Raw genomic sequence first — 19,851 nt, forward strand, 5'->3', positions numbered from 1 at the left:
TGTACAATGACACATAATCAAACCTAAAACTGACAGGGAAGAGAAAAAAAATATTTACCAAGCAAAAATCTAATCAAATGTAAAGTCAATTTAAAAGTCTGGAAGTTTATACACTGGTTCTTGTGACCTTTATTCAATATTAAGTAAATACTTCCCTGGAGAGAGGGGCTCTCTCTCTCTCTCTCTCTCTCTCTCTCTTTTTTTTTTTTCCCCCAGGGATATTCTGTGAAGCTGGGGCTATCTAGCTAGCATCTTTAGCCCTGGTCATGGGTCTGCTACTTAGTACACAAACTCTTTTTCAGCTGTTAAACTGCATTAAAAAACTAATTGCTAAGATCCCAGGAATGAAAAGATGATTGTATATAATTTCTTACCAAATCCATTCTTACTAAAATGTAACCAGGATTCTTGTTTCACTTTGAAGTAAACAAATATATCAGAGTTCATACCTCATGGGAATAACCATTCCAAAGCACTTGCATGCAGTGTCTGGAATCAACTGTATTTCAAAAGATATAAATTCATCTGCCTTCAGCAGGGAATTACCACTGACTATGAAAGAAATGGTAATTTGAAGTTTTCAATATCATTTTGTTGAGATTTTTCTTCATTATATGGGATGATTTTTATTAATGATGTGAGAAAACAATTACAGGAATCCCCTTGGGCACTTCTGTTAACTCTGCAAACTTGTTCTATTTTAGAATCATTATCCTAGATTTATTTAAAGAGCGTGGAACTTTGGTACAAAGCAAACAAACTCTGGACAAGGCTTCTGAACTGCTGAACTTGTAAAGTTCCTTAGGAAACCAGGCGCATAGGATATCACTGGCTTCTAGGATGTGAACATTTAATGTAGCTACAGGGAATACACTACTCCCTTCTATGAGTTCCACTGCCTGGTAGCTACTCTATTGTGACTGATTAAAACAAGTGTCTTGGGATCTTCATTATCTTCCCTGGCTTCCAAATTTATCTAATATTTAGAACACAAGCTTACTGTTGCTGTCAAATTCCTTTTAAAAGATAAGATTCTACCTTAAGGTTTTAATTTTTCTTAAGTTACTTCTAAATATGTAAAATGCTAAATGATTGTAATTGTCATGATTTTGGGAGAAAGGAATCTACATATATTTTAGTATTTAAATAGTACCTTGGCTAGGATTGATTTTAAATTATACTTTAATGTTTCTTTTATGTGACTGAGAGAGCAATTAGTTACTGGGACGTGGACCAGAGTCGGCAGTCATTTTTGACAGTCATAGGCAGCTTCTCTAAAGCCCTGAGAGAGTGAATCACTGATTCTTTATGTGAAAAACCCACTGAAACATCTAAATAGCCCTTCCTTAAAAACAATGAATCCCAACACTTATAATAGTAATTTCAAAGGTAATAATTGATTTTAAGTAAAATCCATGTAATAACTTTGGTGGGTTTCAAAATACACACTAGCAATGAGAATTCAATCTGGTTCTCTCACATGGATGGTAGGAATGCCAGAAGCTGGAATTAGAGGAATCAGGACTCAAACACAGACACTCTGAGATGAGATGTGTGCATCCCAAGAGTCATTCTAACAGCTGTGCCAAATGCCCACTTCTCACAATTCATCCTAGTTCTTTTAGTTACCTACCCATTTCTCTATTGTTTGTCTCCTCCCATTAGAACAAGAGTTCTGTGAGAACAAGGAACTTTTTTGCTTGGAATCTATTGCCTAGAACCTGTTGTCATAGGAGCTCTAGGAATATCAATTTTATGGAAAAAAATGAAGTTAAATTTTAAGGACGTCGTTTTACTCATTCCTATTTCAACAGAAATCTGTTCTCGCAATTTCTCAACTTGTATTTTGGGGAGTAAGCAAAGCCCTCTCTACATATAATCTCAGATCCAGCCTACATCTTGTCAACTAAAGGACTGTACATCCCAGTGTTCCTTCCCAGGTGGGTATAACTTAGAGAATTCTTCAGGCTGCCTTTTCTATAATCCAGACACAGAAACACTGGGTTATCCTTGCCTGGCTTCAGTTCATCCTGTCCTCATTCCAAGTCCTCCAACCTCAAGCCTGTAATGTCTCCGTTTTTAATGAATCCCTGAATTTTTTGTGTGCTTTCAACGTCTGCAATTCTGGCCCTCTCTCTCTTCCTGCTGTGCCCTGCTGTGTACATGGAGCTTCTAATCATCTCCTACCTCACCTCTGCAGGCTCTCATCCTCTAGCTCCTTTGTTTTTCTCACCTTTCTTTTAAGCCCTCAAATGCTCTCTGTTCGTGTAATTATCTAGTTAATATCTAAGCAAACAAATAAAATAAACCATGTGGCTTTTCTGATTGGTATCTGCACCTGTGGATGTGACAGCACAGAGTCCTGTCATTGGCAGACACACACACACAAAGCAGTGCTTAGACTTGGAAATCATGCTACCCTAACCTACTGGACATCCTCACACAGCCATCCTTATCAGGCACAAGCATATCTATAGCACTCAAATATTTTGGATTCCTCACCACAGATTTCCATGTGAATGTGCACCAGGTAACAAGCAGCCTTGACAGGCTCTGAATGTAGAGAAAAGGAAGCTTTGAGACCACTCTTCACACAGAATTCAGAGATCAACCTAAAGGTGGACAATTTCTTCGGGAAATTAACACAATCATTCTTCTCAAGGAATCAGTATACAAGAACTTTTAAATTGGTTGGTTCAATTTAAAAATTCTGTGAATGGGAATGAATGTATGTTTTATGAGCAATATGTTTCTTTCATACTGTTCTTCCAGAATAGAAATATATGCCCTTGTAAGGTATACAATTGTTTTAAATCTCATTTCTTCTGTCTTTTGGGGTTGCAATATGTTATTGGGAGATCTCTTCAGATCATCAGAATACCTCAGAACTCGGGCTTTCTCTTTAGCTAGAGAGACTTGGCATGAGAGATTCCCTGGTTAACCAATTTCGACAACACTGTGTTATCAAGTAGGCATGGTAAACATGTGTCCTTTTTGAAATGAAGGGGCTGTTTTGGATCATCTATCTTTCCTAGATTGCTTAGTGGTAGTTCATCTATAGACAGTTCTTTGGGATTCAATATGGACTCCTATTCCTAAACAGAGAAGGCAGAGAACAATCATAATTGTCTTTGTAATTGGATAAACCTCTCAAGGTGATCAAGGTACTCCCATGAGTGTTATCCAGGCTACTGAGATCACTAAATACCAACAAAAACATATTCTAGGCTGTTGAATTTATTGGAGTGCTAGGAGGAATGGGACCCATCAAACTCACAATGGAAAAGAGGGTAAAAACCCACTCATAAAGGTGTATACACGAATCAAGATTGCTACATTGCTGTTCTGTTTGAATGCCACTACTCTAAGCATTTAGCCAAATGCCTCAGTATTCTTCTCACAAGGGGGCAATGGATCTGTAATTCAGCCTCTTTTTTCCTGTAGTTGTTCTCTGAATTCTACAACTTGCCTCCAATTCTAGAGGGAAAAGTGCCAAGAAATCTCATCTACCTCTGATCAAAAACAAGATGTTCACAAATGCATTATTATAAGACCATTTGGAGCCAGTGCTGTGGCATAGTGAGATAGCCTCTATCTGTGGTGCTGCCATCCCATATGGGCACAGGTTCGTGTCCCATCTCCTCCTCTTCCTATCTAGCGCTCTGTCATGGCCTAGGAAAGTGGTGAGGACAGCCCAAGTGCTTTGGCCTCTACACTGAGTGGGTGACACAGAGGAAACTCCTGGCTCCTGGCTTGGGATCGGCCCAGCTCCAGCCATTGTGGCAATTTGGGGAGTGAACCAGGGAATGGAAGACCTTTCTCTCTATTTCTCCTCCTCTCTTTCTGAAACTCTGCCTCTCAAATAAATAAATAAAATTTTTTTTTTAAAAAAAGGTTCAACTCAAAAAAAGAAGTTGAAGTATCTTGGGTTTGAGGACCAAAATAATTCTGGAAAAATGGAAAATTCATATTAAAAATTTCAACTCTTCATATAAAACATAGCACACAAAAGATAACAGAATTCCTAAAGTAAATAATATGTTACTGCATGTGGTAAACTGCAAAACTTTGAACTTATCACTTTCAGAGATGTTATTTAATGTCAGTAAACTTTTGTTAAAAGCAAATCAAATGATATGAAATTGGCCCCCACATGTTAGAATAAGTTGCAATTATGTCATATTGCAGCATATTTAGTAAGAGTTGAGAAAAATCAGTCAATTGAATGCAAACATGTCTCTCTTTTGAAGTCTGTTGGTCTACAACTGCACAACCTCCAATTTCTCTAAGAATTAAGAATATCTCAGGTCCCTCATTACATTACGCATTGACTTTTCAGTTTTTACAAACACTTTCCATTGTCTTAGACTTTTCTAAGTATTTCAAGCCCTCACAATATTATAAAACCAATTTTCCTATTCCTATATTCCTAGGCTTGCTATTTTATTGCCGAAAAAAATAATATCTTCCATGATCAATATCTTCTTTATCCAGCCTCAGCAGTCACACAGGATGTGTAAGCAGGCTTTATCTTTGCTTACTAGAAACTCCTTTGGAAAATAGTACACTAAAGTCATGGAAAGTCAGGGGCACAAGATTTGTTCTTGGCTTCATTATCCAGTTATTGTAGATTGCCCCAGCAATGAATGCACAGTCCACCAGTACCCTGAGGCTGGGATACTTAGATCTCTGCTTTTATTATAGAATATGGTCATCTCTATATGATGACAACATGCAAAAATGCCTAATGATAATCTTCAAAGAAGGAAAAAGTACAATACATGTAAAAGGTAACAGTGAATTGCTACTTTGATACTGGACAAGCAATATTCATATGCCTTATCTCCTGTCAAAGGGACAAGGATCATCAAAGAAATATGTCTCTTTCCAGATGTCAGCTTGGTGTATTTCATGCTTTGAAATCAAAATTAGAGTTCAAAGTCACACAAGTAATTCTCAGCAAACCTCACTGCAACTAAGGCTTATATCACTGAGGCTAGAAAGGGCCTTATCCTATGATGTTTGTGAAGTTCTATTTAAATTTCCTCAGAGGTGAAGCTTTATATAAGATTTCACATGGATAAATCTTAAGTAATGAGATACACCAATTTTTTAATGTATGCATTTCTTCAGTAGTAACACAGATGTTTATGTTTCTCAGCTTGATATCTGGCCTCGGTAACCCGGAATTATCAGTTTTAGACTATGAACCCCAAGAAAAAATAGTGTTCCCTCATCTTTATTTATTTATTCATTAGAAATAATGTCATCTAGGATATAAGCCAGATTGGGAGACTGGACTGCAGTAGGGTGGCCATGGTGTTTTTATCTTGTTATAGCAGAATCCTCTGTTCGGTTTTCTTGTTTTGGAATGAGATGGGTGGGCATTACTAGCCAGTAACTTAGAGGACTAAGCTTCCTGGACACAGTGGCTGGTGAGGACAGTAGTAGATGGCTCCAGCAGAGCCAATCGGAGCCTTCCTCAGAAATTCCTAAGACATTGGGACAGACAGAGAATCTTTTTTCTGAGTTATGAAACTGGCAATGTTCATCTTTCATGCCACATTGGAGATCAAGAAGAAAGCCAAAGGGGAAGAAAGTAAAATATGACAATGGAAAAGAGAACTGACTCAATTGAACTCCTAGAGCCAACCATTCCTGATTGCTCCCTAGAACTTTTCAGCTCAGGGAGACAAACAATTTTTAAAATTTTGTCAAAAGCTTTTATTACAATCAATGTTTCTAACTAATACATAAATCTTGCAATCACTTTACTTCCTTGGGTCTCCTATTCCTTTGTAAACTGAAGGCTGGACTATATCAGCTAATGTTCCAATTAGTTCTTAAAGTTTGAGTACGATTAGTCTAAATTATTAAAGAAAACACAAAATTCTGTCATGTAAGAAACACACGTATATATATTTATCTTTGGGTTTCAATTGCTAGGATATGTTTCTACTTTAATTAAGGGAATGTACAGAATTGAAAAAGAACTGAAGAATTTAGGTTTGGAATGATAACAAGAAATAATACATGCATTTCTCAAAACATAACATTAGAACTGCAAGAGAAAAGCACATGATAAATTTGAAAGGCAGAAAGGCCTTTTACTAAAAGAAAAATGGTTTTGTCTTTAGGAAAAAGAGTGAGACACATTCCTTAAAATTTTTTATTACTTAGTGGTATAAAGACACAAGCATTTTACTATGTTTAAAGCTACACATATATTATAATACTAAGATTACATTCTGAGGATATCAAAGGGAAAAGAGAAAAAAGTGCTTCTATAAAGTGAAATTGGCTTTCTTATTAACTGTAGGTGCCATTGTCACTGTTCTTAAGCAATTTGGTTTTAGGACAATGGAAGGTGAGTCCCTGCCTGAGAAAGGTATCCATGAAGGAGAGATAGAGAGAATCTGGACAAATGGGCTTAGCTAATAATTTGATCAAGCAGATCTATGATTATGGCTCTCTTCACTAAAAAGGTCTGTGATCCTGCCAAATCCTGAGCCCCAGGAGTATATTTGCAGAATTTATACTGCATTCAAGAGTATGAAAATCCTGGGCGAGAGTGACAGGTAAAGAAGCCAGGCTTCTCTGGTAGAGTAGAGTACCTTTGTGCCAAAATCTTAGTCACCCCATATCAATCCCTGAAACTTCTCTTGGTTCGTTGCATTAAAGTAATTTATATACATATTTCACTAGAATGATTTCTTCAATAAAATAATATAGAATGCAAAAGTATGGAACCACTGAATGTGTTAAGTATACTTCATGAAAACTGAGTCTAGAAGGGACATAACTGGGGATGGAGAAGGGGAAAATGGACAAATGGTTTGTAAGATGCTTAGGATGTCTTGATGCTAGGGCTCATACTTTCCCAAAAACAAGGTGAGTCAACAGGAGGGAGCTGTAAGTGCCTGGATTCTTCTCCTTTTCTTTCCTCTCTTCCAGCCATCTTCCCCCTCCATCACTCACCCACAATAGTAGCACTTATTTAGTAAGTAGCACTTACTTGGTAATTACTAAGGGACAGAAAATAAGCAAAATATCTGGAAAAGAGCAATGGTTAAGGGAAACACAGCATTCCTTCCAATTTGCTTGCAGTTCTTTAGAAAAGAAAATTACATGAAATGAAAAGGTATACAGAAACAAAGATGCCAGGAAAATAGAGGTGTCTTCATCTAATTTAAAGTTCCAGGAAAGGCTTTTGTGAGGGAATGACCTTAAACTTAGATTTACGGGGTGAAGAAAAAAGTAGAAGATGAGCTGTTTCTCTCTTTCTCTCTCCCAATCACCCCCACATGTGTGTATGACATATTCTATATGAAACAACAACATAATAAACTTGTGAGAAAAATCAGTGAACACAATGATATCCTGATACAATGCTATTTAGATTTCTTCCAGGTATATAATTTCTCCATTTATCATTTTGTTATCATATCATTTTCATCATTTTTTTCTATGAAACACTAAAACCCTAAAAACACTTTAAGGAGATTTATTTCTTAGAGATAGCAAGGTAGTAGAAAAACTGAAGTAAACTTCTATTTGATAGCTGTCTTAAGATTCTAAGGAAACTAAATGAGCAGTTATCAATGGTAGTGATTGGTAGAGAATAGCAAATATTTCCCCCAGAAAGAACAGATTTAACAAGAGCAGAAAGGTGCAGAGATAATTCAGGTAAATCCCATTTATAGTTGCTACCAAAAATTACTAAGAAATAAATTTAACCAAGAAGGCTAAAGATACATACAATAACAACTACAAAACACTGATGAAAGAAATTGATGAAGGTACAAATATAAAGATTTCTGATGTTACGGATTTGGAGAATTAATATCGTTAAAGTACCCATACTACCCAAGGCAATCTACACATTTAATGCAATTCCTACTAAACTTCCAATATATTTTTTCACAAAAATGGAAAAAAATACTAAAATTCATATGGAAACAGAAAAGAGCCTGAACAACCAAAATATATACTAAGATGTTGTGATCAAAATAGACACACATCAACCAATGGAATAGGAAAGAGACCCAAGAAATAAATTTGAGTATTTATGGTCAATTGGTTTTTCAACAAGCATGCCAAGATCACAGAAAGGGGAAAGAGCATTCTTTAATGAATGGTGTTTTGAAAACTGGGCATCCACATGCAGAAGAAATATTAACAGATTTGAAGGAGTACATGGACTGTAATTTACTATGAGTAATTATAAGAGACTTGCATATCCCACTTTCAGCAATGAACAGATCATTGAGATAGAAAAATCAATATGGAGGCACTGGACTTGCACTACAATTTAGAACAAATGGATTAACAGATATTTACAGAGTGCTCCATTCAACAGCAATAGAATATGCACTCTTATCATTTGCCAGGAACCTTTGCCAGGATAGATCATATGTAAGGCGACAAAACAAGTCTTAACAAATTTAAGGAGACTGAAATTAATTTAATTAACTTTCCTGACCACAGTGGCATGAAATTAGAGACTAATAACAGGAAGAAACTTATAAAACTCATGAACTTGTGGAAATAAAGCAACCACGCTTCGGCCAACTGATGGATCAAAGAAGAAATTAAAAGGGAAATTTGAAAATATATTGAGACAAACAAAAGTGAAAACACTTTTAACAAAATTTATGGGATGCAGCAAAAGCAGTCTGGACAGGAAAGTTGCTATTGTTTCAGTTGGTAAAAGTTCATGGGTTGGACACTTAATTCCTCAATGTGGCAGTTGTTAGGAGGTGGGGCCTATTGGAAGGTGTTTGAGTTATGAAGGCGGAGCTCTCATGGATTAGTGCCTTTCTCACTGAGAGACTTCTTGTTCTTGTGGTGACAGTTTAGTTATCAAAAGAGTAGGTTCTTATAGAGTAGTTTCTCCTTCATGTTCTCTCTCTCACTTTGGAATGCACCCATTTGCCTACCAGTTTTTACATTGAGTTGAAACAGCAGAAGGCCCTTACCAAATGCAGCTCACTGATCTTGGATTTCCCAGCCTCCAGAACTATGGCCCAAAATAAATGTTCCTTTATCAGTGGAAATATGTACTAAGAGAGAGGATTACAGCAATAAATGTCTGCATTTTTTTTAAAAAAAGGGAAGATTGCAAATAGAACCTAACATTATACCTCAAGAAAGTGGAAAAAGAACAAGCAAGATCAAACAAAGTAGAAGGAAGAAAATAATAAAGTTCATAGAAGAAATAAGATAGAGACTGGAAAAATAATACTAAAAAAATCAAGGAAATTAAAAGCAGGTTTGAGTAAAAGACAATTAATTACCCATTAGCAAGAGTAACAAAGAAAAAAAGAGAGTACACTCAATCAAAACCAGAAATGAAAGAGAAGGCATTATAACTGATAGCACAGAAAAACAAAGACTATTAGGAGACTATTATGAACAACCATTCACAAATAAATTGGATAACCTAGAAGAAGTGGATGGATTCCTAGAAGCATGCAACCTCCCAAGACTGAATTGACAAGAAATGAAACAGATGAGCAGACCAGTAATTAGTAAGTCAATCAATAATAAAAATACCCTTTTTGTAAAAAAGGGAAAAAAAAAGCCTTAGGGTCAAATGACTTCACAGTTGAATTCAATTGAACATTTAAAGGAGGATTAACACTAGATCTTCCTTAAACTATTCCAGAAAGTTGAAAGGGATGGAAATCTTTCAAACTTATTCGTGTGAGCCCAGCCCTGCCCTGATACCAAAGCCAGATAAGGACACTATAAGAAAGAAAGCTACTGAGCAGTATCCTTGATGATCAAAGATACAAAAATCCTCAACAAAACATGAGCAGAGTTTAGCAGCACATTAAAAAGATATTGACTATGGTCAAGAGGGATTTATCACAGGGATGCAAGATGTTTCAACATATGTAGATTAATAAATGTGATACACTGTATTAACAAAATGAAAGGTGAAAGACCACATGAATACTTAATAGATGCACAAAGAGTGTTTAATAAAATTCAACATCCTCTTTCATGATAAAAACTCTCAAAAAATATAGAAGGAATGTATCTCAACACAATAAAGACTATATGTGATAAAAAGTTTAACATTTCCAACAGCAAAAAGTTGAAAGTGCTTCCTCTTCGATCAGGAACAAGGCAAGAATGCCCTCACTCACCCCTTCTATTCATTTTAGTACTTGAAGTCCTAGCCAGAACAATCAGGCAAGGAAAAGAAATAAAAGACATACATATAGAAAAGTAACAACTAAAATTATTTCTGTTGGATGATTGCATGATCTTACATACAGAAAACTCTAAAGACTTCACAAAAATTACTGGAACAAATAAATACAGTAAAGTTGCAGATTATAAAATTAATATACAAATATCAATAACACTTGAATGTACTAACAAGGAACTATCTTGAAAAAGAAAATAAGAAAATTCTATTTATAATAACATCAAAAACAACCTCCCCCCCCAAAAAAAAACCTTAGAAGTCAATTAAACCACCTTTTATCAAGGCACATACAATGGCCACTCAACTCAAGAGTATATTTCCCTGGGGCTGGTGTTGTGGCACAGCAGGTTAAGCCGCCACCTGCAATGCTGGCATCCCATAGGAGCCCTGGTTCAGTCCTGACTGCTCCACTTCCAATCCACTCTCTCCTAAAGCATCTAGGAAGGCAGCAGAAGATGACCGCAGTACTTGGGCCCCTGCCACCCACCTGGAGACCTAGAGGAGATCCAGCCTACTGGTTTGGGGCCTGATACAAATGGCCCATGGTGTGGCCATTTGGTGATTGAACCAGCACTTGAATATCTCTCTCTCTCTCTTTTTCTCTCTCTCTCTCTCCCTCTTTCTCTCTGTAACTCTGCCTTTCAAAGTAAAACAAATGGTAAAAATTGAGAAGACTGCATTTCCCAGTCCCCTATTATATTTGGATGTGGCCACATCACAATGTTCTAAACAATATAGCACGTGCAACTTCTGCATCACTTGCATAAAAGGAAATTATTTTCCACATTTTCGCTCTTTTTCCTGTGGTCTGAAATGAGCAGGGCCCTGGTGAACCAACTCTGATCAAATAGATCAACATGAAATGCCAAAGGAGGTTGGTGGTAGAGCACAATGTTAAGGAAAGCTAGGTTTCTGGACACTTCAATGGAGCAGAGCTTCCTACCTTACAGAGATCGCTTGACTGCTTCTGGACTGGAAATGGGAGATAGAAATAAACTCCTCTGTTGATAAAGTTACTGTGCTGCTAGTTGTCTTTATTACTGCAAAATTCAAACTAATATGCAAACTCTAGGGCCTACAGGGACCAGAAAGTCAATATAAATAAATAAATGAATCATCTAGATGACTGTTCAAACCTGGAGCACAAAGCTGTATCTAAAGGAAGCAACCACAACAGGTCTAGCTGACTGCTGCCATAGAAGCAAGCTTAGAATTTGCAATTCTGCTAATTATTAACTAATCTGGATTGGCAAGAGAAGTCTCTCAGTTTTGTAAAATATTACAAAACAATTATAAAGTTTAACTGCGGACAAAACAAAAATGTCTCTGTATAAGCTTCAAGGCAAAAAATTCCAGTGTGTAACCTGTTCAAGACTAAAGGATAGCACTGAATATAAAATGCATAAATATGGTTATCTCAACAACTTTCCTTATTTCTTAGAAATGCTTTCGTTTTTCTCTTGAGGATGGTCATCCTATCAATGGTAGCTCATTATTATATGTGATTTTAAGTGTTTGTCTTGTATAAAGAACATAAGAGGGTTGAGTTTAAATGGAGCTTTAGTCTTCTTCATTATCTATATGTTGACACCAGATAGTTCTGTAATTTGTTTTGGTTGTTTCTCTTTTCTTTTCTTTTTTTTTTTTTTGTATTTTTAAAAATTTTATTCGAGGTATATAATTTGCATGTATTTCTTATACACATATTTAGGAACAAAGTGATAATACCTACCTTATCCTCCCTCCCGACCAAACTCCCTTCCTTCTTTCTGTACACTCCCCTATTCCCACTGCTCCCACTCTTAATTTCTACAAAGATTTATTTTCAACTTACTTTATACTCATAATATTAACCCCACCATAGGTAAGGAGTTCAACAAATAGTATAGGAAAAAAAAAATACTGTTCCTTATCACTAGAGACAATAGAGACAAGGGCTGTAAACAATCATCAAATCTCAAAATGTCAATTTCACTCCAATACATTACATTTTAGGTACTCTATTTATTATGACAGATCAGGGGAAAAAAATTTTACCTCTTTATATATTCCAGTGCATTCATAGTAGTCTCTAGAAGGGAGGCCAAGTCGAGGTTGGTCAATCTATAACAAAAATACATAAAAGAAAATAAAATTGTTCCTCTGATATAGAACAGCTGGCCGATGTATGCACAGGATCCTAGTCTTCCTGTTTATAAGGGTAGCAGTCAAACACTGAGCTCATATATAACTAAAAAATGGTTTCTACAATGGTTTCAATGTTAAACTGATGAGCAATTAGATCATCTGGAAGACTGTGCTGCAAAAAATTGAGGAAAAGCAAAGAAACTTGAACAAAAAATACACTGTGAGGGAATTTTAACGCAGAGCAGAAGTGCAGATGAGTGGAAATATATTAGCATTCAAGACTAGGGAGCCTACAAATTATACATGTACAGGCTTCCCAGCATCATGAGATCCTAATATGCTCCCCTGGGAACCTTCTCATCCACTCCCACCCATAACTAGGACTCACTTACTAGAGGGAGTGGCTCATATCCTCCAAGTTTATTTGGATGGGTTGTGGGGGAGAAGTGGAAAACCTCTATGGTAAATGTAGAACTTTTGAAGCTAGCTTAAATCTATTTTTCCCTAGATACTTTTATATAAGGGATATAAACTTCATGTATTTCATAAATACAACCTTAGGAACATAGTGATTCTTCCCACCCTACCTGCGCTCCACCCCTCTTGCTTCTCCCTCTCCTATTCCCATTCTTATTTTTTACTAAGATCTATTTTCAATTAACTTTATATACACACAATTAACTCTATGTTAAGTAAAGAGTCCAACAAATTGCATGAAAAAGAAAAAAAAAAACTGTTCCTCAACCATCAAGACAAAGGCTGTTCAAAGTCATTGCATCTCAAAGTGTCAATTTCAATACTACAGCCGGTGCCATGGCTCACTAGGATAATCCTCCACCTGCGGTGCCAGCACCCCAGGTTCTAGTCCCTTTGGGGAGCCGGATTCTGTCCAGTTGCTCCTCTTCCAGTCCAGCTATCTGCTGTGGCCTGGGAAGGCAGTGGAGGAAGGCCCAGGTCCTTGGGCCCTGCACCCACATGGGAGACCAGGAGGAAGCACCTGGCTCCAGGCTTCAGATCAGCACAACGCCCCGGCTGCAACACACCAACCATAGCAGCCACTTGGGGGGTGAACCAACGGAAAAAGGAAGACCTTTCTCTCTGTCTCTCTCTCTCTCTCACTGTCTAACTCAACCTGTCAAAAAAAATTCACTACTATAGATGACCTTTTAGATGCTCTATGAGTTACCACAGATCAGGGATAACATATGGTGTTTGTCCTTTGGGACTAGCTTATTTCACTAAGCATGATGTTTTCCAGTAGATTTTGTTGCAAATGACAGGATTTCATTTTTTATGGCTTACATGTGATCTAGCCTAGAGAAAGTTCCATGAAATGGTGAGAAGAATTAGAAAGCTGAAACTGTAGGATGCAAAGTTCTTAGATATCCATTAGGTCTATTTGGTCTATAGTGTCAATTAACGCTGTTGTTTCCTTGCTGATTTTCTGTCTGGTTGATGTGTCCACTGATGAAAGTGGGATACTGAAGTTCCCCATTACTATGGTATTGGAGTCTATGTCTCCCTTTAGACCCATTATTTTTCTTTCAAATAATCAGGTGCCCTGTAGCTAGTTACATATATATTTACAATAGTCACATCTTCTTGTTGAATTGATCCCTTAATCATTGCATAGTGCCCTTCTTTGTCTCTTTGAACAGTTTTTGTGTTAAAGTCTATTTTGTCTGATATTAGGATGGCTACATCAGCTCTTTTTTTGGTTTCTCTTAGCATGGAATATCTTTTTCCATCATTCCACTTTCAATCTGTGTGTATCTTTGTTGGTAAGATGTGTTTCTTGTAGGCAGCAAATAGATGGGTTTTGATTTAATCCATTCAGCCAGTCTGTGTCTTTTAACTGGAGAGTTGAGGCCATTTACATTCAAGGTGACTACTGTTAAGTAACAACTTTACCCTGCCATTTTTCCATAAATATTCCTATTGGTTACTTTGGATTTGCTTCGTACTTACTGGGAGATTTTCAGTCTTCCTCTTCTTTCATAGTGATGATCATGTTTCTGTGTTTCTGTGTGTAGCACATCCTTAAGCATCTTTTGTAAGGTTGGATAAGTGGTGACAAATTCTTTCAATTTCTATTTGTTATGGAAGGTCTTTATTTCACCTCCATTCATAAATGAAAGCTTTGAAGCGTACAGTGTTCTGGGTTAACTGCTTTTTTCTCTTAAAACTTATAATATATCTTGCCATTCTCTCATAGCCTGAAGTATTTCTGATGAGAAGTCAGCTGTGAGTCTAATTGGAGATTCTCTGAAAGTAACCTGGCATTTCTCTTGTGTACATTTTAGAATCTTGTTCATGTTTTATTGTGAAGAATTTGACTACAATGTGTCATGGTAAAGATCTTTTCTGGTCATGTCTATTATAATTTCTATGTGCTTCCTGTATTTGGACATCCCTTTCTTTCTCCAAACTGGGGAAGTTTGCTGTAATTCTTTCACTAAAAAGGTCTTCTAATCCATTCTCTCTTTCCATGCTTTTAGGAACTCCTAAGACCTTTATGTTGGGTTGTTTGATAGTATCCTATAAATATCCAACACTGTTTTTTCAGTTTTCTAATTTCTTCTTCCTTTTTATTGTTCTGACTGTAAAATTTCCAAATTTACTTGCTGACTCTGATATTCTATATTCTGCATCACCAAGCTTTTATTTTTTTTTTAAGATTTATTTATTTACTTGAAAGGCAATGTTACAGAGGCAGAGGTAGAGAGAGAGAGAGGTCTTCCATTCGATGGTTCACTCCACAGAGGGCCGTAACAGCCAGAGCTGCATGGATCTGAAGCCAGGAGCCAGGAGCTTCCTCTAGGTTTTCCACACGGGTACAGAGGCCCAAGGACTTGGGTCATCTTCTACTACTTTCCCAGGCCATAGCAGAGAGCTGGATTGGCAGCGGAGCAGCCAGGTCTTAAACTGGCAGCACAGGTTGCGGCTTTACCTGCTATGCCACAATGCTGGCCCCTTCACTGAGTTTTTTGTTAAGGATTTCCAGCATATTTCTTATTTGATCTATTGAATTATTCATTTCCAATATTTCATTTTGATTTCATTTTAAAATCTCAATTTCATGGCGAAATTTTTCATTCAGAACATGTCTGGATTTCTTTAATTTGTGGATTTGCTTATTATTCTGAGTAATCCTATGATCAATTTTTTTTAATTCCATTTCTAGCATTTCTTCAATCTCTTCATCTTCACATTCTAGTATTGAAGTGTTGTTGTGTTCCTTTGGGGCATCATGTTGTCTTCCTTATTCTTGTTTCTTGAATTGTTGCATTTATTTTTAGGTATTGTGGAGATACTTGTTGTTTTTATTTTTCCTCTGCAATGATATTTATCCTTGGACCACACCTCTGTGGCATAGTGGAGTATCTGCTCTTTCAGTAAATACCTAGAGACATGTGTTGGGTGTGTCCAGGGAGCTCTGTTCAGTGCTCCAGGGTAAAGGGAATGTCCAAGGAGACATCCAAGTTGGGTGTGGTAAATCTCTCTTTTTTTTTTTAGTCAGAAAGGAAGTTGAATTAGCCCCATTGGCATAGTCTCACACACACCTCCTCTCCTCCAAGGAGACCAATGCTTTGTCATTAGCCCAAGTGGGTACAGTATTCCTCCACGCTGCCACAGGAACCACACCCAGGATCCTTGCTGTTCTGGCTGTGAGCATGGATCTCACAGCAATCACCCTCACCAGGGAATCAGGGAGCCAGAGCATGTGGAGCCACCTATAGGGATTGCTCAAAGACCAGCCACACCCTGTATCCTTCTACGTAGCCATAGTATTTTCACAGTTCCAGCATACAAGATTCCCACAGTCAGAAGCACCCAGTCCCTTGTCAATTCTCCCAGCCAGACTCAGGTGTCTCCTCTAGGCTGGTTGCTAGGCACAGGGACACAAGCTGGTGCAATTGTTACACATGTCCATAATGGTACCCGTTCTGTCTCGTCTAGCTATAGGATGCTGGTGCCAGGTGGTCAGGGAGAGAGAAATGTGTCCCTTTTTTCCCCTCTATGTTGGCAGATACACTGTCCCTCACAGGGCTCCAAGCCAGACTCATGCCAGGCTCTTCCTGTAGCTTTATCGTCAGTGGCATGCCTGCTGCAGTCTGGTCTCACCTCACTCTCCAAAGCTGGTGCTGAGGCTCTCAGCTGCTGGGGTCCTGAGTTGTGCATGTCCACACCCTCCACATAGATCCACAGTGTCCTAATTTTCATTGAGTTTCCTCTGTAGTTTTCTCCTTAACTCTTCTCTGAGATTGTACTCTCTCTACTTTTTCTTAAGTATCTTCCCCTAGACTAGAGCAGTAAGCTCCCTATTCCACCATCATAGGATCTCTGCAGCTCTTTAGCTAGTATACATCTTGCCAGAATTTTTTCTTTACCTCCTGTATTCTAGGAGCATGAAAAAGACTCTGCCTTATTTCCCCAAAAGTCATTCTGCAAAGCGCATCAGAAGACCCAGACAGCAGCTTGCTGTATGAGAGAGGAAGTTCAGTTCTGCTCAGTGCATCTGGCTCCCCTTCCTTACCCATGTGTAAGTTACCTGTGCACCTTCTCAGCTTTTTGAGATGGCTTCTAATTCACTGCACATTAAGATGGGTGCAGGGGTGAGCTGGAACATTTTAGTGAGAACCTTGTAGCTGTGAAATACCCAGGCCAATTCCAAAGAAATATAATGCAAAGGACTGGTGGACAGAGCCAGAAAGAGTCTCCACATAAAAGGCTCTGCTCCTTTCCCCACCTTGCTACCCTCAAGGTGATCATGTAGGATGTAGGCATTTGAGGGTTCAAGGAGAGATTTTCAGAAGGGAGAAAGGGAATCTGCCATAGGAGGGAGATGGGTTTTATTCCTTTCACAATTTTAATAAATATGAAGAATGAAATATAAAGGTTTACACTAAAGAGACAGATTTGACTCTATGACTTATCACTTTGAGTATAGTTTCTTTTACAAGAGACCAAAGAAAAGCTCTATAAAATTTTAGTTCGTCCCAAACATGTTGATTAATCTCATTTCAAGTGACACCTAAATAAATGGTTTACATTAAACAGAAAAATCTAACAAAGCCATTTAAAAAGAATTGCATTGTATTTTCCTTCATTGAGGAAAGGTATAGATATTCGTTAGGAATTTTTGTTTTCCACACCTGAATTACTTACAGAAACCAAAGCATGCTCCTTTTAAGAGACAGATAAAGTTATTGAGTGCCTTCTCTGAGTTGGAGGGCCATTGAGCACGTCCAATCATTTAATTAATAAAGGGAGAAGTATTTAAAACAAGGGTAGCAGAAGTGAGGTGAATGTCTAAAAGAGCATTAAGAAAATATTTTGAAAATTGGAACTCCAAGTAACAGGGACAGGGCAAGAATTTATTACCACCTAGATCATGAAATGCCAATGAAAATATGCATTAATCTTTCACATTACTTTTAAATATCAGTAACAACAAAGTGTATGGAAGCTCATTTCAATTTAAAGACAACTTTGGCTGTCAGCCATACAAACTTACATGAATTATATGGTTCATAGAGTTCTTATCATCAGTGCCAACAAAGAAATTAATCAGGACTTTTTTCCCATACTTAGAATTCAGTTGTGCAATAGATTTCTCAGCTGACCAAGAAGTACCTAAAGCAACAAAAGGTGAAATGCATGTTGAGGAGTTTTAGTTCATTATTATGAAACTGTAATGTAACATAGATTTTATGTGACAATTATTTTTAAAAAATAATGAAAACTGCCTTACCGTATGTTTGCTCCCAGTTTTGTGTTGCTACTGGCCACCCATACACATCTGGTAACAATTTGAGTAGAGGTTGTCCACCTCTACTGTCAATAGCAGCTTTGGAAAGCAATGAAAATGAATTTAAGATGAACTCTACACACATTCTGGCACAATAAATGCACACTCCTGACAAATCAATTCAAGAGCACTTACTTTCATTTACACAAGACCTGTACAGTGTTTTTGCTTTTTGCACTGCCACGATATCTTCGGTTTTGGGCTCCTGAAGGACATCTGAAAGAGGACATTTCAAAAAATGCATCAACATAATTGCTCATTTGCAATGGTACTAACATTTTCAATGTAAGTTCAATAAATTTTTTTTTTTTTTAGTATACATGTTCATTCCATCCTCATTCCAAACTCATAGGAAAACTCATACTCTTCACCAGATCACCATTCCTACTGCAGAATCGGGAGTTGGTCTCCTTAGATAAGTTAGTAGAGTCTTTTAGAGTAGATGGTCTCTTTTTGTGAATAGTGATGTGTACTTGTCTTATAATTGAAATAAAAAAGATGTTACTTTCTTGAAATTGAGATCAAAACAAATAATTATACAGAAGCATTTAGAATTGAATATGGATAGACATTTTCACAGCTGGAAAAATAATTATTTGTGTGATTGAACTGTTCATTCTCTAAACAAGCTGAATGAACTGTTCTTGTTTGGATGCTAAAAAAAAGTGAAAAAAATTATTCTTCTACAAAGTAACTTCTAGAAGAGGAAAGAATAGAGGCTGGAGGATAAGAGGGATTTGTCCATACTTTTTTTTTTTTTTTTTTTTTTTTTTGGACAGGCAAAGTTGGACAGTGAGAGAGAGAGAGAGACAGAGACAAAGGTCTTCCTTTTTCCTTTGGTTCACCCCCCAAGTGGCCGCTACAGCCAGTGCACTGCGCCGATCCGAAGCCAGGAGCCAGGTGCTTCCTCCTGGTCTCCCATGCGGGTGCAGGGCCCAAGGACCTGGGCCATCCTCCACTGCACTCCTGGGCCACAGCAGAGAGCTGGACTGGAAGAGGAGCAACCGGGACAGAATCCAACGCCCCAACCGGGACTAGAACCCGGGGGCTGGCGCCACAAGCGGAGGATTAGCCTAGTGAGCCGTGGCGCCGGCCCTGTCCATACTTTCTAAACTTGCCTGGAGAGTGTCTTAGCTGTGTGTACAGATACAAACACACAAACATACCGAGAAGTCAAATCTCAGTAACATTTTATAATGGCTTTAACATGGTTAGGGAAAGAAACCATCCAAGCAGTTTTTAATGGTAATCATTTAAATTTTTTCTTCTGTAAAATGGCATAAAATGCCATCTCAAGGAATGATAAAGTTTATGGTTTGCCTACCTATAAATGAAAGGGGGAATGCTACAAGATGCCAACATATCCTTCTTTTAAAGATTTGTTTATTTATTTATTTATTTGAGAGACAGAGTTAGAGAGAGAGGGAGAGAGAGAGAGAGTCTTGCATCTTCTGGTTCATTCCCCAAATGGCTGCAGCGGCTGGAGTTGAGCCAATCTGAAGCCAAGAGACAGGAGCTTCTTCCAGGTTTCCCATGTGTGTGCAGGGACCCAAGCACTTGGGCTATCTTCTACTGCTTTCCCAGGCTGTATCAGAGAGCTGGATCAGAAGAAGAGCAGCTGGGACTTGAACCAGTGCCCATATGGGATGCCTTTACTACAGGCAGTAGCATTACTGGTTCGTCCACAGGGCCA

At 37.7% G+C, this 19,851-nt stretch overlaps 1 protein-coding gene across 17 annotated transcripts in view; it reads right to left on the reverse strand.

Annotated features, from left to right (window-relative positions):
- Positions 1 to 19,851, reverse strand: part of MME (membrane metalloendopeptidase) — a 157,629-nt gene that overhangs the window by 101,305 nt on the left and 36,473 nt on the right. For all 17 annotated transcript variants that reach the window (XM_089330255.1, XM_089330252.1, XM_089330247.1 and 14 more), the window contains 4 exon segments: positions 18,294 to 18,374; positions 18,102 to 18,197; positions 17,865 to 17,983; positions 12,257 to 12,322 (listed from right to left, as the gene is read on the reverse strand). In XM_089330255.1, the coding sequence (XP_089186381.1) occupies positions 12,257 to 12,322; positions 17,865 to 17,983; positions 18,102 to 18,197; positions 18,294 to 18,374 (362 nt within the window).

This window comes from Oryctolagus cuniculus, chromosome 4 (genome assembly GCF_051225735.1).
Source record: "Oryctolagus cuniculus isolate XC-2025 breed Fujian yellow rabbit chromosome 4, ASM5122573v1, whole genome shotgun sequence".
Classification (NCBI taxonomy): Eukaryota; Metazoa; Chordata; class Mammalia; order Lagomorpha; family Leporidae; genus Oryctolagus; species Oryctolagus cuniculus.